At 47.5% G+C, this 22,573-nt stretch overlaps 1 protein-coding gene across 8 annotated transcripts in view; it reads left to right on the top strand.

Annotated features, from left to right (window-relative positions):
• Positions 1 to 2,480: 2,480 nt before the first annotated feature.
• The window catches only part of NRXN3 (neurexin 3), a gene marked incomplete at both ends in the record, with an annotated part of 1,633,255 nt that continues 1,613,162 nt past the window's right edge, over positions 2,481 to 22,573 (top strand). For all 8 annotated transcript variants that reach the window (XM_082851716.1, XM_082851713.1, XM_082851712.1 and 5 more), the window contains one exon: positions 2,481 to 3,189. In XM_082851716.1, the coding sequence (XP_082707842.1) occupies positions 2,481 to 3,189 (709 nt within the window). The remainder of the gene's footprint in view (positions 3,190 to 22,573) is intronic.

The following is a 22,573-nucleotide window of genomic DNA, read 5'->3' as shown; positions in this document are numbered from 1 at the left end:
TCTCTAGCTACCTGATAACCCGCCTCACCTCTGGCTTCATGTCTTCCACTCACTCCACTCCAATAGCACCAGCCTCCTTGCTGTTCTTCAAACATATCAGCCTGCTCCAGGCTTAAGGCCTTTGCACTGACTATTACTTCTGGAACATTCTCCCCAGATATTTATGTGGCTAATTCTCTCACCCTCTCTGAAGACTTTCCTTAAATCTCATCTTCTCAGACTCTGATTTGTGATGTTTGCCTATTTCTGTGGTGTAAATATTCCTAGCATAGTTGATTTCATGCTACCAAAGTGTCATCAACCAGCTCAAAAATTTCTGAAATGTTAATAGTTGGTTCTCACATTCCGCATGAGTTGGCACCTCCACACTGCTGTGCCCATGTTCTAGTAAGCATCCCTTGCACCCCTGGAGGTGCCCATGCCACACTTGGGAAACACTGCATGGACAAGACCTTTTATACAACAGAGGCTTTCCTCATGATGGATTTAATCAGCCTCTTTTTGGTTGGGCTTGCTTATTCAGGGGAAACAGGTGTTTGTTCCTGCTTAAGGAACAGTGTTGGCCTCTTCAAAGCAGGGCTCATTATAAAAATAGTGGACAGTGGTCTGACAGAGACCATGGTGAATTATCAAACATGCCTATTAATAGGCAGCAACTTGCATAGCTCTTGGAAATTGCACTCATTGCTTTCATGTGAACACAGAAGTCTCCACTCCGCTATGTGACCAGATCACCCCCTTGACTGGGTGCTGGTGCATTTCCAATCAGTATAAAACATGCGTAATATGCGCTAGGTCTGTGACATTCCTTAACTGTTCATTTGTTGTCCATTCTGCAGTTTTTTTAATTAAAAAATGTGTCTTAATATGCTAGCCCCACTTCACAGACATGTGCACACTCACACGTACAGACACTTCTTCTCGTCCCTTCCTACCTAGAAATAAGGAAGGAAAGAAGGTAGTGTTTATTGTTCACCTACTATGTATGTAGCCTCATGCTAGAATCTTCCAGTACATGATCTCATTGAATCTTCTCTCCAACCTTGGAAAAAGTCTTTTATTTTCTCTACTTTATAAATGAGAAAATAGAAACTCAAATAGATTAAGACATTTTCTCAAAGTTCCACATACAAGAGCTAGCATTCACTCAGCCTCTTTTTTTTTAAGGCTCAAAGCACGTATTTTTTTCAAGAAGACCTTTCCCCCAACATTTAGTTAAGAGACGAGTGGTTTTTGTTCATTACTCACCTTCTGATTTATTTTCACTGATTCCTATAAATATTTCTCTCAAAAATTTAAAGGTGAGGCTCTGTCTTAGGGTGCCTACACCAAACACTGGATTGTCAAACTGAAAAAGAAAAATCTAAAAAAAAAAGAATGTCATGTTCATGTTCATGTCTTTTAATAGGTAAACGAGTTAAAATTGTATGTGTGTATTTGAGTGTATAAAATGCTAGCACTTATGTTAAAAATAAATTTTGTCTAAGTGACCCTGTGATATGAATATTGTAAAGGTGTACTGATATGGCTTTGGGGGTTTTATACTATTTTTGCACACGGAAAAACTGAGTGCACCATCAGGAACTGAGCTTGGGGTCCTGATGTGGCTCTGGAAGACCCCGGGCCCTCCCTTCTGTTTGGAGCACCAAGCACTGTGGGAATCATTAGACTAGCCTGGCTCGCAGTCAGCACTCCATCAATATTTGTGAAATGGGATGCAGTCTTTTCCTGACACGTGGCCCTAATCTTTGTTTCCTTCTCCCCCACCCTCCCCTTCATCCTGCAGGTCTTTTCTCTGGAGTCCTGGGAGGCAGGTCATGGGCAGGACTGCCTCTGGCCTGCACCATGAAGTCTGAGCCTGCTTCCACTCTGCCCCCGGCCCTGCTCTGCCTGAACACTCAGCTTCCAGCTGCTCCCTTCCCCGCAGCCCCCTGCTGCTAGGAGGCAGACCTTCAGGACTGTTCCTTGTCCTGTTTCTACCTTTCACCTGACTCACCTCACTGCTCGCTTCTCCTCCATCACGGCCCCCCTGACCCCAGCCCTCTCCCCGGCCTCCCTGGCTGGGGTGTTTGGGGGTCCACCGGGAGGACGGCATTGTTGAAGGCTTCCACCCGCCGTGCACTTTCTCCTCCTTGAATCAAGGCCTCCGGATCCACATGGATAGCTGAGATCTTTTCTTGGAGAAAGACACTTTGCACCCTCACTTTCTCAACCTGACTGTCCTCCTCTACTGCTGCCCTGTCTTTCCCCTCTTCATTGAGTTTCTTGCTCGTGTGCCCGCAGCACGTCTGCGGCTGTCTTGTTCACTTTCCTCCTTCCTCCCCCTCTTGATCTTTGTGCGTGTGCCTCCTTCCCCTTGTGTGTTCTCTGTCCCCCACCCGTCTCCTCTTCCTCCCTCCCTTCTACTGCAAAGGGGGATTTTCCCCCGAGGGCTGTTCTCTGCCTGTCTGCCCCTCCGGGGCTTGATCCCGGCAGCCACGATGAGCTTCACCATGCACTCGGTTTTCTTCACCCTGAAGGTGAGCGTCCTGCTGGGGTCCCTGCTGGGGCTCTGCCTGGGCCTTGAGTTCATGGGCCTTCCTAACCAGTGGGCACGCTACCTCCGCTGGGATGCCAGCACGCGCAGTGACCTGAGCTTCCAGTTCAAGACCAATGTTTCCACGGGGCTGCTCCTCTACCTGGACGACGGCGGCGTTTGTGACTTCCTCTGCCTCTCCCTGGTGGATGGCCACGTGCAGCTCCGCTTCAGCATGGACTGTGCCGAGACCGCCGTGCTGTCCAACAAACAGGTGAACGACAGCAGTTGGCACTTCCTCATGGTGAGCCGTGACCGCCTGCGTACTGTGCTGGTGCTTGATGGTGAGGGCCAGTCTGGGGAGCTGCAGCCCCAGCGGCCCTACATGGATGTGGTCAGTGACTTGTTCCTCGGCGGAGTCCCCGCAGACATACGCCCTTCTGCCCTGACCCTTGATGGAGTACAGGCCATGGCCGGCTTCAAGGGATTAATCCTGGATCTCAAGTATGGCAACTCAGAGCCTCAGCTTCTGGGGAGCCAGGGTGTCCAGTTGGATGCCGAGGGACCCTGTGGTGAGCGTCCCTGTGAAAATGGTGGGATCTGCTTTCTCCTGGATGGCCACCCCACCTGTGACTGTTCTACCACCGGCTATGGTGGCAAGCTCTGCTCAGAAGGTAAGGCCCTCTTCCCTATTCGTCTATCGCTAGAGGCCCACCCAGTGTGTTGGGTAAGGACCAAGACCCCTGACGGAAACCAGCTCTGTCATTGAAGTGCATCTTTAGCTGCATGTCAGATTATTGCGTCCCTTTCCCTGAGGAGGTGGTAGAAATCCTTTGCTTTTGCTCTCAATGGAAAATCCATCAGAACTCAGCAGCAGAGAATCCTGACTACTCAACCATGGGCTCCTTACGCAAATATTTGGCTGTACTCAAAAAGCTAGATAGAGTAGACTACAGGATGTGTGTCCCAGCTGAGTTCCTTCCACCGCAGTGCAGCTTAGCAGGATGAGCCCAAGGTGAGAAGTCAGACATAAATGGGCAAAGTGGTTATCTCCGTCCCTCCTGATCCCTATCCTTGGGGATAGATGGGAAACTCCCCATCACTTCTTCCTTATCGTCCCTAACATAAGGAATGCCTGTGCAGAGAAAAATGCGGGAGATGGACTGCAGGTCCACACTTGGCCCTGCTGTAAATCCAACCCTTCAGCTGTGCCCCTCCTCCTGCAATTTTAGGGAAGGTGTCTACCAGGTGGACAGGGCATCTGGGGATGGGACTTCTCGCCTCCTTGTTCCAGCACTAGGATTTTCCACGTGTGCTTCCTCTTTCCTGTCCTCTCCTCTCCTGGTACGAGAAGGCACAGACAGGAGCACTGTCCAGCCAAGCCCCCAGGGGAGCTGACAATACTCAGCATGGCCTTGGAGAACCTCCCAAGTTCAACTACAACTTCCCAGGGGGAGAGAAGGAGGGATTTATGCCCAGGGACTTAGGCTGCCCTCACCTTTTTCACCAAATTCTGACTATTTGGGATTAGGAGAAAAGTGGTCTAGACTTTACTTTGACAAATACTTAGATTCCAGATTCCTGGACTCACTGAAGGCCTAGATTTCAATACCTGTTGAAGTGACAAAGTGACCATATGGGTGTGTGTGTTGGGAGGTTGGGATGAAGAAGACGCAAGGAAGTTACATCCCCTCCTATCCTTTTAGAGTTAAGCCCTCTGTTTGTTTAGAGATGTTTGTGTCACCGTCCCCTGCTGGTCTCTTCATGGAGGTGGTGGAATGTGGCTCTCAGCCTTGGTAGCCCGTTAGGATCAACTGGGGGAATTAAAAGACTCTTAGGGGCTTCCCTGGTGGCGCAGTGGTTGAGGGTCCGCCTGCCGATGCAGGGGACACGGGTTCGTGCCCCGGTCCGGGAAGATCCCACATGCCGCAGAGCGGCTGGGCCCGTGAGCCATGGCCGCTGAGCCTGCATGTCTGGAGCCTGTGCTCTGCAACGGGAGAGGCCACAACAGTGAGGGGCCCGCGTACCGCAAAAAAAAAAAAAAAGACTCTCAGGCCACACCCCAGACCAATTCAATCAGAATCTCTAGGGGGCGGGGTTCAAGCATTTGTATATTTTTAAAGCTCCCCAGGTGATTCCATTTTGCAGCTAAAGTTGGAAACCAACAGGTCAAAGGAAGTCAGGTAGGTGCGGCCAGGTGAGTGTCTTAGTACTGACTCCCATGATCTCTTCATTCAGGTGATGCCCCACTGCCTTGGGATTTGTAATTAAAAACAGTGTCTGCAGGTGTTCCTCAAACTTTCCCAGAACTTCCCAATCCCTGAAGCAGGTTGTGGTTGATACGAATTTTAGCAACTAGTAGGTATTACAAATTTTTTAAAAAAATAAAAACAAAGTTTATTTCACAGGTGATACATGCTAGATACTAGGACACTTTGGGGATCTTGTTGGGAGCCTCCTTGTAGGTCAAGTATGGGCTACCTCGAGTGCTTCTTTCCTTTTTTGGGCTGGACATCATACCTCCCTTCCTGTGGGTGGGCTGCAGGAGAGGGAGATGCAAGACATGCATCTCATCCTTTTTTGGCTTCTGTTTTTCCCCATTGAACCCACTGGAAGAAGGGTTGGGGAAGAGGGGTAGAGGCAACACCAACCCACAAAGCCACTTTGCGACTGTGGTTACTGAAGCACTTATCACAAACAGGTCCCTCCTGGAGCTGACTGCAGTTCCAAAGCTTCTTGGCTTTGGAGAAAGTTCTGCCTGAAGATGCTGACATGATCACTTGTTTTCTCCTTCACCCAAAGGATCTGTTCTGTTCTCAGAATTTGCCTTGGAAGCCGGCATTCTTCCTTTCTAGGGACCAGGGTGTTTGCAAGTGTGTTGTTAACTTGCTGATTATCCCTGATTGCATTTTTTGTGTTTAAAAAGAACTCATTTCCTCTGGGCAGGTTTGGATCAGCACTTTTCTGCAGGAAGAATCTCTATGCTGTATATGTATACAATTTCTTCTCTCTCTCTCTCTCTTTTTTTTTTCCCTTTGGTTCGGGGGGGTGTGTGTGTGTGTGTGTGAGGTCTCCAGAGGAATCTCTTCAGAGCAGATGATAGGCAGTCAATTTCTTAATAGCTAAATACAATATGTATATTTTAATAATAGTTCTTCCTATAGGGTTCAGATCATCTCGTGGCTATGGACTGACACCTCTGTCTGTAGAAGGCAGACACACAGCATATTTCCTTATTCTCTTGATGCGTAATACAGTAAATAAACTCTGTAGTAACTAACACTTGGTTGGTTTGGAGCAGTGCAAAGTTTGAGGTGAGGATGGATGCTGGGACAGGTACCAGAATTTATTGTTGGTGACTTGAAGCCTGTTGATCCTGGTAATTGTCATTATGTCTAATCAATCACAAAAATGCATTTCAGGCTTTTAGAAAATACCCGTTCTCTCCACACACAGTTGAGTTTTAGAGTAAGCAGGGAAAACTCACCTGTAAAATATGAAGGAAAAAAATCACAGCTGCTAAGGGTCAAGCAGATCTGCATAAAACAAGATCAATAGCCTAAATAAACACCTTCCCGTTTTCCTAAAGATAGTGTAAGGTGGGTAGTGAGGATGCGTCTGTTCCCTCCTCTCTCCCCCATTTTAAATTGCAAATGTCACAGAACTGAAACCAGGGGACTTAGTCCCAGCAGCGGGTCCTGTGTACCAGGCATCTGATCGTCCCACTTTGCAGGATGGGCCGTGCCCTTGATTGTGTGAGGGCTTCATGCTTTAGCAGTTCAAGAGTAGGAAGGGCTGGGAAGGCTCCTGCAGCTTCCGATGGATGTGGTCGGGGCCTGTTGGAGGCGCTCTCTGCGGTCCATTAGCTTCTAGCATGCTGGCAGTATTGATGTTTGCTCGGCCCGTCTGGCTTTCCATGCCTCAGTGGCTCCAGAATGTCTCCACGCTGCACCCCAGGAAGAACGCACAGATGGGCCCATCTCTTCTATTCGCTTTTGGGCTATTTTGATCCCTCGTTGGGTATCTTTTCTCGGTAAGACCCGCAAGACACCGGAGATAGTTGCTGTGGGAGAGTTGGGTTTAGGGGGAAGAGCTATGGACACAGTATCTTCTGTTTCCTGGGGCGAAAGTCTATTAGCTCTGGCTGCAGACTGAACTCCACACAGCCTACTTGGGAAAACTTCATTCCAAGACTCCCAAACCAATTAATAGTCACATTGAACATTCTGGCACATGATGGAGGGAGAAGGGGGTCCCAGATTTTTACTTCTAGGTGTGATATTTATCAATAAAACGTTTGGGTTCTCAACTTCAGATTTGTTCGAGTTGACTTTTAATCTTTTTAGACGACTTTAAAATTATGCATATCTGGTTTGGAATATAGTCCAGCTGTGGTGGATCATATTCACCTGGCTTTTTCTGTTTAGTCCAGTCTGTCCTGTTTTGGGCATCCCTGAAGCTCCCTGGGCAATAAAGAGGTATCCCTAGTGCCCTCCAGAGAGCAGCCCCCTCATGGGTCACTGGGAGTTTGTCATTACCTTGAAATGAGTTTAAGCTTGATTGTTTATTTTTAAAACATCCTTAGTTATGAATGTGCAATTTCTCAACAGTCTTACAGCCATGAAGAATTGATTCACTGCCAAGGTGTATACATTTCAGTCCCAGATTCTCTAAAGAGTTCACTTAGCATGAAGTCAGCCTGTTGCAGGTGGGGTGGAGCCAAGGAAGGATGGGAAAGCTTTCCCAGGTTGATCTCTACTCTCACATCTTAATACACGGGTCTACCTATGTCACATATCATTTGTATGTCCATGTTTTTAGGTTAATTCAGTGAAGAGACATGAGGTCCTCTTCAGCTGGCAAGAAAAGAAAAAGTTGGTTCATTGTCTGCTATCTTTTCCTGCTGACTTGGGCAGGTGCCCAGACCAAAAAGCTGCTTGCTTTGAGTCTCAGCTGTTAAGTTTTCAGGTGTTGGGATCCTACAGTGAAGTACGGTTGTGGGTGTGGGTGATAGTGGCCAGTCTTATTACAAGCACGCGGTTGTGTGGTACCCACCAGCCTCCCATCCCCCATCCCTCCTGCTGTCTGAAGCTGACATCCTACTCAGGTTGGTTTGACTGATGGCTCAACACACGACTGCATAGCCTTGGTATGCCTTCCTGAAAGTGAATTTCAATTCGTTTTCTTTTTACTGAGAATCTTGCCTCTCTTCCCCCATTTCTCAAAGCCAGAACTAGGACAGAAAGGTGTTCCAAGAGAAGGGGCTTGCCCCGGAGGCTTTACCAAGAGCCAGAGACATTGATGCTGTAGTTGAGGTATGGATGATTGCCCCAGCTGGATCCTCCTGTTTGGGGCACTTGCGTAAAAAATACAGTCATTTCCCCACCGCCTCCCCCTTGCACCTCCTGCCGAATACGAACGTGGCTTTGTTCCTAATCTAAGTCAACCCTGAATGGCCTAGGAGGGGGCAGGCAGTAGTAAGTAATCAGGAGTAAAGGCTAGCTCCTTTCAGAATCCTTCCCCTGGTGTGGAGAGACAGAAGCACAGAAGCAGGGAGGACTGCTGCTCCTGAGACTTGATTTCCCACCTGGTATTCGGGCTTTAGGACCAGCCCAGCTCTCCACCGGCCCAGCCAGCCAGCCAGCCAGCAGGGGCTGTCGCTAAACGAGCCTGAATAGGGGTCTGATTGCTCCTTTCTCCTCCTCTCTTTCTGATTACCCAGTGAGATTTCCTGGGTATGCTGTATGCTAAATGGCAGAGCAGCCGCCTGCCACTTGCTCCAATTATCCCTCTTTTAACTGCGAGGGAAGAGCAATTTTTTTACTGCCCCCCCTCCCCCTCCACAATAGCATCTCTGCCTCCTTTAAAGAAATAAGACCCTTCTTCCTAGTCCCCCCTTCAGTGGGGTGAGAGCAGCCTTCTCCCTTCGCATAGCCTGCACACCAGCTGCTGGCTGCAAAGTAGGTGGGCCTTGTGTAATGCTTTGGTCCATATTCAGCCGCTGAGGGTCGGGCAGGCATTCTGCCAGAACCCTTCCAGTAGCAGTGAACTTGCATTTGCATTTGGTAATGAGACACCACAGGCCCAGCGCTGGGGGGCTAATCATCGAGTCCCCTATCTCTCTTTGCAGGCTGTCCGGGAGAGGTTTCCAGTTCCTGGAGCAGCTGCCCTCAGCTAGGTATTCTTCCTCCATCACAGGGCAGAAGAGGTGGGGTGTGGGCTGTGCTTGGGGGATGGAACTAACGTGCCCTCCCCCATGATGACTCCTATTGCCCTGGAGTCACTGGCTCTGCTGTGCGTCCAGAACAGTGAGGCCCCAGAGGTGGAACTGGAGTGAGAGAGGCTTAGGGGCAGGGCTCTGAAGGTCAGGTACCCTTCTTAGACAAAAATAATAATGATGTTATTATTGCTATGATTGAGTACCACCATGTGCCTGACATCCGAGGTGCATTGTCTCATCTAATCCTCACAGCGCTTCTATGCAGTTGATATCATTAACTAGCCCTGTTTTACAGATGAGGAAACTGAGGAGCAGAGAAATTGAAAACTTGAACAAGGTTTGGTGGTTAAGAACATGGCTTCTGGAGTGAAAAAGATCTGGACTTAAATCTAGGCTTGTCCACTTACACGTTGTCTGTCTTTGGAGAAGGTTCTGGAAGCTTCAGCATCCTTATCAGTAATAATAACAACAACGATAATAATAATAATAGCATCTAACAGTAATAATAACAACAATAATAATAATAGCAGCTAACAGTCACGGGGCACTCACTCCATGACTGCTCTGTATTAGCCCTTGTAACACTCAGAACCACTCTTGACACGCTGTCATTATTCTAATTTTGTAGATAAGGAAGCTGAGGGACAAAGGGTAAGTAATTCCCCCAAGGTCACACAGCTCAGAAGAGGCAGGGCTGGAGTTTGTATCTAAACAGTCTGGCTTTAGAGTCCACACTCTTAACCACTGTGCTATCCTGCCTTGCAGCAAAGCAGGGATAACAAGAAGTCATACGTTAGGGAGTTGTTGAGAGCATGAAATGAGATCAGACATATAAAATTATCAGTATAGTCTCTGGGAGAGAATGAATCCTGACTCTGGGCTGTTAGCCGCCTGGTGGGTGTAAGAACGAATTATGTGTCGATTCGGTTTCATAGAAACCCGTTGAGCTACCCCCACCTCTGCCATTTTCCCTCATCCCAGTTTGAGAAGTGGCAGAGAGAAAAGGAGGGGAATTTCAGGAAAGTATAGAATCCAGTCCCATCACCATTTTGCCCCTGCCTAAGAGCATGGGTCGCTGACAATGGTTGTGCCCTTTGGACTGTATTCAGAACTCTTTGCCTGCAAATGGGATGTTCTGGTCCCCACAGCATCCCGATGAGGTAGGTAGGACAGGCCTTACCATCCCACTGAACAAGTGAGGAGCCCCAGACGCAAGGTGCCGTGGGACTTGTGGGTAGACAGCATGAGGGCAAGCTTGGATGCTGCCTATTTGGCAGGTGTCTCTGGGACCTGAGAGCCCAGATCCTCAACACAGCATTTTATTTCTGCTTCTAGGCTCCCTTCATGAACATAAATGGCCTGTGTCTCCACCGTGAAATGGAGCAGTCATTGCCTTCCTGGTTGTTGATGATAAGCAAAATGTCAGACTCCTGGTGCAGGAGGTTATCAGCTTGGTCAGTCCCAGGAGAGAGAAAGAGAGGATGTGAGAGAATGAGAGAGAATGAATGAATGAGTATTCAACTCCCACCCTCAAGACCCTGGTTTGAAATGAAGTGCCTGAGAATGGACCTGTGGGTCCCGAGGGAGTTGGAGCACGGCTTCCCTACGCTGGAGCATCGCTGGACAGCACGACCTCTTCAGACTTACCTTTAGTTTCCCAGGTACCGGGAAGTGTCCAGCAGCCCACCCAGGGTTGGTGGTAAAAGGTGGAGCTCCTGGATTAACCTTTCACACTTCTTGCTCTCCTGCTGACTCTCTTCCCAGATAACAAAACCAAACTCCCTTTCTCTCTGTTTATTCTTCTCTTCTCTTTTGTGTGTGTGGGAGGGAGATTATTACAGAGGTGGATTTGCCACAAAACTAAACCTTTCATATATCTTCACTTGCATGGGTCCCTTCAAGGCCCCATGCCTAACACTGTATTGGTGATTTTTTTCTTAAGGAATGCCCAGTGTCATAAGCTTTTGGTCCCCACCTCTGTGGATCTGCCTCTGTTAAGAAGGCTTGTTGCTGCCCAGTGACAGCAATGTTGCTCTGGGTGTATGAGTGATTCCCCAGTGACCGATGACCCTTCATCACAGACGCATTTCCCCTCACTTCATAACCAACAGGGCAGGAAGAGCCATGGCGGGGGAGTGTGGGAGGATGAAGGCATGTAGGAATGTTGTTTGGGGAGCTGTGGTGGGAGCGGGGGACATCTAGGGTATACAGTGGGTAACGAGGGTGTGTTTAGAAATGTTTGCTGTAGATTTAGAGGAACCAGTTGGTGTTTAAACAGAGGGAGCATTCTGGTCCCTCCTGAGGTTTCCCAGCTGAAGTCGGGATGCTCGGTTTGCCGTGGCTCACTGAGGGGCTGTGTTACAGGTGACAGGCTGTGGATGACAGACGAGAGGGACAAAGCGTGGCTCTGCAGGCCTGTCTCCGTGATCTGTGTGGGAACTGACAGTGCCAGTGGGTTGTCATTACAGCTCTTGTTCTCCAAAAACTGATGTCTTTGGGTGACCTATTTAAAAGCAATATGGGGGCTTCCCTGGTGGCGCAGTGGTTAAGAATCCGCCTGCCAATGCAGGGGACACGGGTTCGAGCCCTAGTCTGGGAAGATCCCACATGCCACAGAGCAGCTAAGCCCATGCACCACAACTACTGAGCCTGCACTCTAGAGCCTGTGTGCCACAGCTACTGAGCCCGCGCACCTAGAGCCCGTGCTCCACAACAAGAGAAGCCACCGCAATGAGAAGCCTGCGCGCCGCAACGAAGAGGAGCCCCCGCTCGTCTCAACTAGAGAAAGCCCGCGCGCAGCAACAAAGACCTAACGCGGCCAAAAATAATTAATTAATTGAAAATAAAATGAAAGCAATATGGGGCCCCTTTAAATGTGTCATCATCTATATCTGCTCTCAAACCTCCACTGCTCTCCACAATATTCCTACATAATGTATTTTAGAAAGTTAAAAAAAATTTTTTTTTAATATCCAGGAACCAGTACCAGTAGCTTTTCAAAACAAATTGATCTCATAGTCATCCAGCCAAACTACCCAGCTCCACTCTGTGATAAAAGTTACTTTGCATGTGGGCCTAAAAATTGTGAAAGCTCTCAGCTTTTCAAGGAGGAAATGCAGCTCTCTGGAAGGGTGTGCAAGGTCCCAAAGAGGGTGGGGATGAAAGAAAGGCGGGGACACAAGCTGTAGGCAACAGGAACTCCCGGTTTAAGCTGTGAAATGCATTTAAGGTCCTTTCGGTTTTACCAAGGCTCTTATTTAATTTCGGTATCTTTGCACCTAAGAAGACGGCTCTGGGGAGCTTTTCCTTCAAGTTTCTCCATGAGACTCTATGCATCTCCAACCCTTTTCTGACATTTTGGCCTCTCGCCTGTGGATTTGGTTCTCCTGAAGTGGTCCTGTTTGCTGGTGCAAAGCCTTTGGGGGCCAGGGTCTGGATAGTCCCATGGTTGTTGGCAGTGTTAGGGCTGGTGTCTCCACTCTGGCAGGCAGGGCGTTCCAGGCAATTCTATAACCTCTCCTCCAGGTATGACTGGAATAGAAAAAGTGCAGCGAGAGACTGTACAGCTTGTATACTCAATACGTTGCTTTCAAATAAAAACGAGTACCCCATTGCAAGGAGGGATGAGCAAGGCTGAAATCACTTCTCTGTGATTCAAGCAGTGGGAAAGGGCTCACCAAACACTCACGGTCTCTTCCTTCCTCCTCATTCTCTCAGCCTTCTTTCCTCTCCAGAAGGGGTCCTGTCTCACATGGTTAGCCTTGGAGGGCTGAGGGAATGAGGAAGAGTGGGCCTGAGGGTGTTAAGCCTCTCACCCTTCGGCTTCTGAAAGACTAATGATCACTCCCTAGCATATTTGTTTGATCTAGGTCAGGAAAGACAAGGCTAGAGTTTAGGCTGAGGCAATGTGCTGAGTCCTTCTTTTAAGGAGACACACTGAAATGCGGGGGGACTCTGATGCTGTGGGAGAAATCCTCTGTGAGGGATGAAGCACAGATCCTGTGACCCATGTAGAGGACAGTAAGACATTTATATCACCTTCTAGCCATGGCTTTGCTTGTGTAATGCACTGAAAACCAAGGTACATGTTAAGAATCATGGGATAGGGCTTCCCTGGTGGCGCAGTGGTTGAGAGTCCGCCTGCCGATGCAGGGGACACGGGTTCGTGCCCCGGTCCGGGAGGATCCCACATGCCGCGGAGTGGCTGGGCCCGTGAGCTGTGGCCGCTGAGCCTGCACGTCCGGAGCCTGTGCTCCACAGTGGGAGAGGCCACAACAGTGAGAGGCCCATGTACCACAAAAAAAAAAAAAAAAAAAAAAAATCATGGGATAATATGTTTGGAGGGGTCTTTTTTAAAAAATTGAGGCATAATTGACATATTAGTTTCAGGTGTATAGCATAATATACAAATTCGATATTTGTGTATATTGCAAAATGGTCACCACATAAGGCTAGTTAATACCCACCACCATACATGGTTACACAATTTTTTTTCTTGTGATGAGAACTTTTAAGATCAGTTCTCTTAGCAACTTTTAAACATGCAATACAGTATTATCAGTAATATAGTCACCATGCTGTACATTACCAGAGGGGACTTAAAAGGTCATTGGGTCTATTCTAACTATTCATTTCCTATCCTCTTCTCCACTGTATGACATCTCTGCCCCACCCCCCACCCCCCCAAAATCCCCTAGTCAACTGCAATGGCAGGGGCTTGGTACTTTTCAAGGCATCCTGATGTATCTCTGATTATACTGAGCATCAGGGAGCCCTTCCTACATGAGGCCAAGGTCTGCTTCTCAGACACTTCCTCACTGGTCCTCATTCTAATTAAAGCAATCTGACCTTTGCCATGGGCCATGTGGGTGAGGGGGATGGGTAGGTCATAACATTTCTGGATGATGCTTTGTAGGAATGAACCCTTGTGCAAAGTAAAATTCATAAGGGAGTCTCTAATATAGCACTAACAGTATACACACCACTGAGTTATTTAGAATTGACTGCTTCTGATTAATCTTAAACAACATGGGAGGGATTGATGTGGGAAGAGATTCTGTTGTAAGCAGGTGATTCATGCTCCAGTCGTTTTGTTCCTAGGGAGGTTCACTCTGAAAGATTCATGGTTAGCCCCATCTCTCTGGTTCTATTATCTGTGCCTCATTTCATCCCCCTAAGATGTCCCATCTTCCTCCATATTCAGCCAGCTTTTCAGCATCTCTGAATTTCCAAGGTGCCCCCTGGAAACCTCTAATGGCAATAAGCAATAAGATGAGAAGTCCTAGAATGCTGTGGAGTAGAGGAAAATGGAATTGAATTGGACTTGCTTTACAAATCCATCGTGGCAGCCAGGGTCAGACACCCCAACAGACATCAAGATTTTGCTAAAAAGCCTAGTATGATGCTTTAAAAAAAAGATAAGGGTATGAAATGAAGAAGTATTGAGTAGCTATTCCTGGCAACTGGCCTTGGAAGCATATGCCCTATTCAAAAATGCTTCCTACTCTGCCAGGTTGCCTTGGGTATCCTATGTTTTTGGCACTGTTGGGAAGAAGTCTCCCAGGGAGAGGATTAGGCAGAGCTAGAAGATGTTGCTCCCACATTGGCATGGACTGGAAACCTGCCAAGCAAATGCCCTCCTGCACCCTAAAAGGGATGAAGCTATTCTTGGCTCTCAGCCACCTCCCCATTGACAGTCATTTTACTGACACTGCAGCAAAGAAAGGAGAATTTGTCTCATAATTCATGGTTTAAAATAGTTTACTTTTAAGAGCAAAGCCCACAGCCATCCTTTTGAGTCCAAGCATTAAAATATACTCAGAGTCACCGACTTCTGTGCAGTCCCGTTGTCCAGCCAGGTTCTATGTACTGCGTTCCTGTGCAGGGAAATGGGCATGACCATCTCACATAGTCATGTGGTAATTGCCACGTGGGAAGATGATTGGGTTTTAGTTGCCGTGGGAACTTTGTTGTTTGCTCATCCTGATGTTGTTTTCAGCCTTGTGTTAATTCGGATTGGAGCTATTTTTTCCTTGTGTAGAATATATAACCAGTGGGCTACGTTTTGATGTGTCTCATGGCTCCCTTTGGCTTTCACAACCTTAATGCAAGTTGCAGTAGCTCAGCTGGGCTTCCTGATTCCTTCTGCAGGAGTGTATGCGAGGAGGAACTCTCTTTGAGACCTGTAAGACATGAAACCATGGGAAGACTCTGTTTCCCTTTGTTAATGAATGTTCCAGGCTTGTATGCTAAATGGCATGTCTCTGGTATCTGACAGAAAGCAGGTGCTCAATAAATGTTTGTTGCCTTAATAAAGCACACTCCGTGTGGATGTGTGTGCATGCATTTCACGTTTTGTATGCGTGTCTGTGTGTGTGGTCTCTAACGTGTGATGGATGGATGCAGGTTCCCATCAAGAATGTGAGCTCAATAATGTCTGTTTAATACATTGATTACAGCTATGACTTGGACCACAGTGGCATGGGCCACCACTGGAAATACCTTCTTTTAATAGGAAAAGTGGCGTGTTTGCTGTGGGGCAGTTTTCACAGAATCTGTGTCAAACACATGTACATTCCACTTGGCTTGATCTAGTTGAAGATGAACTAGCAAGACTTTTTTGTGTTTGTTTATGAGCCAGTGGTTTCCTGTAACAATCATAGACCGCAGCCAGCCTGGGACCATGTAAATGCTTGTGGAATGGCTGTTTGAGGCAAGCACGTTGTTGTCACTGGAGATGGAGAGGCCCCATTAGCTTGTGTGGATTCCCTGGAGAAGAGGAGGCTCACTGGGGACAAGATAATTGTCCTCGGATATCGGAAGAGCTGCCCTGTAGAGGAGGGAGTGGATATCAGACTCGAGGGTTGAAGGGATCAGAGCTACAGAGGAGGATTTCTGATGCTTAGAGCTGTTGGGCCATTGAATGCACAGCTTTGCCAAGTCCTATTGCTGGGAGGGGTGCAGTAGGTGCTGGAGTGACACCTGTCAGAAATGTGTGCTGGTGTGTACGTGCCTTCAAACCAGGGACTCCATGGTTCTGGGGGTCTCAGCAGCCAGGCCTACCCTTATGTTTGATCACGTACGTCCTCTGCAGTTCAGGGATGTGGAAAGATTATTCTCCAGATCAGTGGCCTTCAAAAAGGGGCACATGCAAAGACCACTTGGGGGGATATAGGAAGGAAACAATTAAAATGTATAGTTAACTTATATGCAAATTATTTATAAATAAATATACATCTCTCAGGAGAACATGGTAACATTATTTTTCCTAATGGGGAGTTGGTTCAGAAAGCTTTGGAGGTCACAGATCAACACTCAAATCTACATTTATCTCTAATTGGTTATAGTCACTCGACCCCCAGGCTCGCAGGTTTCAGGTGGAGGCTGATGCCCAAAGTGTTCTGGATGCCAGTGGGATGTGTGTTGGGCTCCTCTGCTCTGTCTTCAGCTCTGTGTGTGGTGGTCTTGGTTGACCTGGCCAGGGGGCTTTGGAGGGTCCCACGGGAAGTTACTCCAGTCACACCTTCCTCTTTCAGAGGCCTCACTGTTTGGAATTATTGATAATATCTACTATCTCAGAGCTTTTCTCAGCATAAAAAAATCATAGTGTTTGCTGAGGCAACTTTGGACTGTGTAAGAGAACAAAGTCTTTGAAGTATGTTCAAGCATTTGCAAAGCAGTCCTTGATGTATAATCATCTATTTGTTGAAATAGACCATCTGTTTACTGGAATAAGTGCATTTTCTGACATTCACTGAGTGAGTGCCTGTCGTCTACCCTTGAGGATCTTATGGACTAGTTGGGAAGGCTGTCAGGCAAAGAGGTGTTGTACATATTAGAGTTGCTAAAATACCAGGTAGAATGTTTGTGGAGTAGCTCAAAAGGGGATGTTCCACCTGCTTGGGATATGAGGGTGTGTGCTTAGGCTGGGAGCCAGGGGTTGGAGGACATCTTACAGTGGAAAATCTTAGGCTGGACTTGGAAGCTTTAACTAGCAGACTGGGAGGAAAGGGCCCTCAGGGAAGCCCTATGAAGCAGCGGGCTACTCTTGCCAGTAGTTTGCAATAGTTAATGTGGCTGGATTAAAGGACTGAGGCCCATGGAAGAGGAATATGAAGAGTGCTTAGGTAGCGCCGGTCTTAAATGTTTGTAAGGACTTGACCGTAGGATTTGAATTTTAGAAAGATGGCTCTGGGGCGGTTTGCATGAGGGATTGATTGGCAACTGGAAGGCAGAAAGCAGGGGGGCCAGGTAGAGGCTACTGTGTGGTTTTGGTGAGAGAAGAGGCAGTACTGGGGGAGTAGTGATGGAAGAAGGGCCAACTGCAGAGATGTTAAGAAGAGGCACTTAATAATTGGAAAGCAATGACCTTTAGTGGGTTTGGACTCAGGCTACCTGGCTCTGACACATACTAGTTGTGTAAACTTGGGCAAAGGACTTCACTTCTCTGTGTTTCAACTTAAATATTTGTGAAATAGCTGTAATAATAGTGCCCACCATTTCAGATTGCTTTCAGGCTTCAGTGAGATATCAGACATAGAATACTTAGAACAATGCTTGGCACACAGTAAGCATTCCGTGAATGTTAGCCATTATTACTAATTATTATTAACGATGATGCTGATGATTGAAAAGGGGAAAGAGGAACTTTGATCATATGCTCTTTTGGTTGTGGGTATAGCTAGGAAAGTCAGTGGGAGGAGCAGATTTGGGGTGAAGGTGGGAGAGGGGTAATAATACATTTTGGTTTGTCCATATCCCTCCCACCTTCTCTTCAGAACCTGTAGGATACCTGCAGGGAGATGTTCAGAGGCAGGTGGGGGCAATGGTTGTGCGAGGGAGAATGGGGCTGGGCAGATGTCAGGGTTGTTGTTGTAGGGGTGAGGGAAGGCTGGCACGGGAATGAGGTTGTCCAGGCAAGGAATCTAACTGAGAGGAGAAGGAAGCTAAACTCAGAACCTTCCAGAACCTTAATATTTAGGATAGTAGAGGAAAAGGAATCCACAAGATAGATTAAAACAGATTACCAGAAATATAGAAGGAAACTAGGAACAAAAAAAAGTTCCTTAAAATTCTTTACCGGGCAATGAATGAAAAAATATACCTTCTCAACCTGGTTGAAGTTGGGGCATGCATTTGAATATAATAAAACAGCATCGAAAGATTACGTAATTTAGTTTTAAAAACTACTCACGTTGGTCTTTCTTCTGCCTTCAATTTAGTGAGATCTGTCCATTTGAGAAAATTTCTACAAATGGAAATTTAAGTCTCATATAGAGATGATGAACCTGAGGGTTTTGGATGTTCTGCTCATGGACATGATAGAATTTCTGGCTCCTAGAATGTTAGAAGCTCATGGGAATCAAGAGCTCAAAGATCTGAAAGAAACACACCCGAAAGAGTGCAGTGATTTGCCCAAGATCAGCCAGCTGGTGTTCTGATTTGTACTTCGTGTTTCTTTGGGACCATGTGAGCTCAGCATAAAATGCTTTAGTTACATTTTTCTTGGAATTGGGCATATTGAACTCTCAGGATACCAGCGGTGACACACAGCTCAAAGCCACACACCTTCTCCTGGGCTTGGGGAAGAGATTCCTCTCACTCTGGCTCCTGTGAGCTGAAAGAGCAAGATCCCCTAAACTGGAGGTGCTGGAAGCCCCTGGCTCAACAGCCAGGGATCTAAGTACTGGTAATTAACTCACTGTGGTTTCTCTACCTCTGCCCAGGGTGGGGCGCTTGGAAAGGAAGCAAAATACTTTCTTAAGGAAATCAAGGCTCGGTTCTGGTTGCCTGCTTGCTGCCTTCCTCCCGTCTCCGACTCTCTGGGCCCCGGGGTGGGGATCGTGTGTGTGTCCATGCTCCAAATGCTCGCTGTGCATCATGGTTTTCCAGGAATTTCAGGACACAGGAATTTTCGCCCAGCTGTGTTGTGTATTGCTGTTCAGCAATCTGAAGTTGCTTATCCAGCGTAAGTCAGGATGGGGAGCCTAGGGAGGAGGGGAACGCCTCCTAACATTTTTCAGAGCAGAAGAAATTGAGGTGTTAGGGGCCCAGCTGGCGTGTGATGAGAACCAAGAAATGGAGCATACGTGAGCATGCATGCTCACATGAAATCTCTTACAGAAACCCAGGGATGTTATTCGAAAGTACCTCTCCCACCCCCTACAACGTGACACACTGACTGAGGGCCCACTGTGTGTCAGGAGAAGCATTGGGGGTAGAGTGATGAACAAGACAGTCATGCCTTCATGCTGCTTAATTAGCCAAAAGCAATAATCAAGTGATGGATGCTTTGAAAGGAGAAGGATAACATAACCGTGGTCTCTGTGCTTTCAGGAGTCCCTCTTCACGCCTGGCAGAGCAAAGACTCTGTGAAGGTCAGGGGTGTGATTAAGACGCTCCAAGGAATTGCAGGAGGTCCAGGGCTTTTTCTGGACCCAGTGCTCAGGCCGGCTCTCCTAGCCTGAGTCTCCCGGCCAAGGATCACAGGTGAAGTCCGTGGATTTAGGGCTGAGTTTAGCTTTATGCCCAGTTCTAGTCATTCTCACTGAGTATGGCCTCAGTGATGCCATTGTAGTATCATGGAGATCCTATGATTTATCAGCTGTCTATCTGATTGACTAAATTTAATAACAATGGTGATGATGAACTAATTCTCATGAAGTGCTTTCTGTGTGCCAGGCACTGAGCTAAGTGCTTTCAAATGTGACTTCCTTTGATGTTCCCAGTCACTCTCACCAGGGAGGTTCTATTGTTTTTCTGGTTTTCTAAAACAGGGAACAAGGTTGAAAAGAGAAAGCAATCTATCTGCCTAAGACATGAGTCTGGGCAGTTGGATGACCTGGAGTTTGAGTTCTTATCGCCTCACTCTGTCCGCTCTTCAATCTGGCACTGAACGGTGGCTTCTGTGGCCATTGAAGACCCAATTCCATGCTCTGCTGGCGCAACTGGGGTGCCTCTAGCATGCAGGGGCACTGCCTTGCTTCTCTTCACTAACCTGTCTTCTGACTTCTCCCTCTCCTGCACATGACTGACTTTGATCCCAGATCAGGCACATGTTGCAAAGAGGGACATAAAAACTGTCCTGGAATTCCCCCTCCCACCTCTCCCTGAGCCTTTATCCTTGGTGTCTTATTTCATCCCATGGGCTGTAAATGAACCATGAAGTACTTGAACTGGAATCCCATATTTTCTCAGTCTTTTATAACCCACGGTCTCCAAGTCATTTTGTTGTTGTTGTTAGCATAGTCCCACTACCCAAGAGGCCTTGGTCAAGCTTTGGTGGAAATCTTTTGCTTGTATTAAGTTGTAAAATGAATATTGTTACGATTTGCATATCCAACCCCAGCACGTACATTTTTATCACCCTCCCCCATCTTGAACATCACAATCCAACCTTCTTCTTTCATGAAACTGTGACTTAAAGAAGCAAGGTAACTTACAATAGGCCACTCAGCTAGCAAGTGGCCAGGGGACTGGGGCTAGAGCCCAGGAGTCCTCACTCTCATTCTGACATCCATTCCCCTACATCACGCTGAGAAAAGAGACTCAATTGATTCAGAAGAACACTGATTGCCAAGCACAATCCATGGTGATCAAAACAGCTGTGCCGCCTGTCTTCATGGAGCTTACAAATAGAGCTATGGAAAACGTAAACCAATAAATGTGTAATTGCAGTGGTGATGCGTGCTGCAGATGGAAAGAGCAGGGTGAGGGGAGATCTAATGAGAAAAGGAGTGTCACTCCTCTGAGGAGCGATATCTAAAGATGAGGAACAGAGAGAAAGCAACAGAGAGGGGCTGCATACGTGCATTGTCACCTGTTCACTTTAAGGACAAGGTTGATCAGTCTAATATTCGCGGCAGGAACTATGTCTTTTACTTTTATGTATTTATTTGGGATATGGTTGATGGGTAATACAGATGGACGGGTGGATGGATAAAGAACTGTCTTGGGGGGGCTTCCCTGGCGGCTCAGTGGTGGGGAGTCCGCCTGCTGATGCAGCGGACACACGGGTTCGTGCCCTGGTCTGGCAGGATCCCGCATGCCGTGGAGCGGCTGGGCCCGTGAGCCGTGGCCGCTGAGCCTGCGCGTCCGGAGCCTGTGCTCCGCAACGGGAGAGGCCACAACAGTGAGAGGCCCGCGTACAGCAAAAAAAAAAAAAAAAAAAAAAAAAAAAAAGAACTGTCTGGGGCTGGGGAGGGAAGCCTTCAGTGTGACAGCAGCAGGAGAGCAAATCTTGTCTGCTAAGTGAGCATAAACCTGGACATCTCCACCCAGAGTGCAGAATCCTACCGGGGAGGATTTGGGAATAGAATCTCTCTCTAAAGGAAGCTCTGCGTGGAGAAGGTGAAGATGAAAGGCTGCTGGAACAAGAAAGACACAGTCAGTGTCATTTGCCGCCAACCTAGAGAGACTTGTTCCTCTAAGAGCCATATAGCGTGAGTCCCACCCACAGCCCAGAGATCAGCTCATGCATTTCCAATAGCTGCCCTTTCCTCCTGGCACTTACATTCTTGCTCCCTGCCCTCCCAGGTCCTCCCTCTTGCCACATGTGTTTTCTTGGTAGGTGAAGAGGTAGAGGGGGTTGCCCTGATCAATCCACACTTTTTAGCTCTTGTTACCAGGGGCATTTATTTATTATTTATTTTTAACATCTTTATTGGAGTATAATTGCTTTACAATGGTGTGTTAGTTTCTGCTCTATAACAAAGTGAATCAGCTATACATAGACATACATCCCCATATCTCCTCCCTCCTGCATCCCCCTCCCACCCTCCCTGTCCCACCCCTCTAGGTGGTCACAAAGCACCGAGCTGATCTCCCCGTGCCATGCAGCTGCTTCCCGTTAGCCATCCATTTTACATTTGGTGGTGTATATACGTCCATGCCACTCTCTCACTTTGTCCGTTTACCCTTCCCCCTCCCCGTGTCCTCAAGTCCATTCTCTACGTCTGCATCTTTATACCTGTCCTGCCCCTAGGCTTTTCAGAGCCATTTTTTTTTTTTTTTTTTTTTGCGGTACGAGGGCCTCTCACTGTTGTGGCCTCTCCCGTTGCGGAGCACAGGCTCCGGACGCGCAGGCTCAGCGGTCATGGCTCACGGGCCCAGCCGCTCCGCGGCATGTGGGATCCTCCCGGACCGAGGAACGAACCCGCGTCCCCTGCATTGGCAGGCGGACTCTCAACCACTGCGCCACCAGGGAACCCCCGTGACTCTTTTTGAATTATGGTGTTCTCAGGGTATATGCCCAGTAGTGGGATTGCTGGGTCATACGGGAGTTCTATTTTTAGTCTTTTAAGGAACATCCATCCTGTTCTCCATAGTGGCTGTATCAATTTACATTCCCACCAGCAGTGCAAGAGGGTTCCCTTTTCACCACACCCTCTCCAGCATTTATTGTTTCTACATTTTTTGATGATGGCCATTCTGACTGGTGTGAAATGATATCTCATTGCAGTTTTGATTTTCATTTCTCTAATGATTAGTGGTGTTGAGCATCCTTTCATGTGTTTGTTGGCAATCTGTATATCTTCTTTGGAGAAATGTCTATTTAGGTCTTCTGCCCATTTTTGGATTGGGTTGTTTGTTTTTTTGTTATTGAGCTGCATGAGCTGCTTGTAAATTTTGGAGATTAATCCTTTGTCAGTTGCTTCATTTGCAAATATTTTCTCCCATTCTGAGGGTTGTCTATTCGTCTTGTTTATGGTTTCCTTTGCTGTGCAAAAGCTTTTAAGTTTCATTAGGTCCCATTTGTTTATTTTTGTTTTTATTTCCATTTCTCTAGGAGGTGGGTCAAAAAGGATCTTGCTGTGATTTATGTCATAAAGTGTTCTGCC

Source organism: Leucopleurus acutus, assembly GCF_964270905.1.
Source record: "Leucopleurus acutus genome assembly, chromosome: 1".
Classification (NCBI taxonomy): Eukaryota; Metazoa; Chordata; class Mammalia; order Artiodactyla; family Delphinidae; genus Leucopleurus; species Leucopleurus acutus.
The sequence above is the reverse complement of the archived record's forward strand: the minus strand, read 5'-3'. Positions and strand labels throughout refer to the sequence as shown.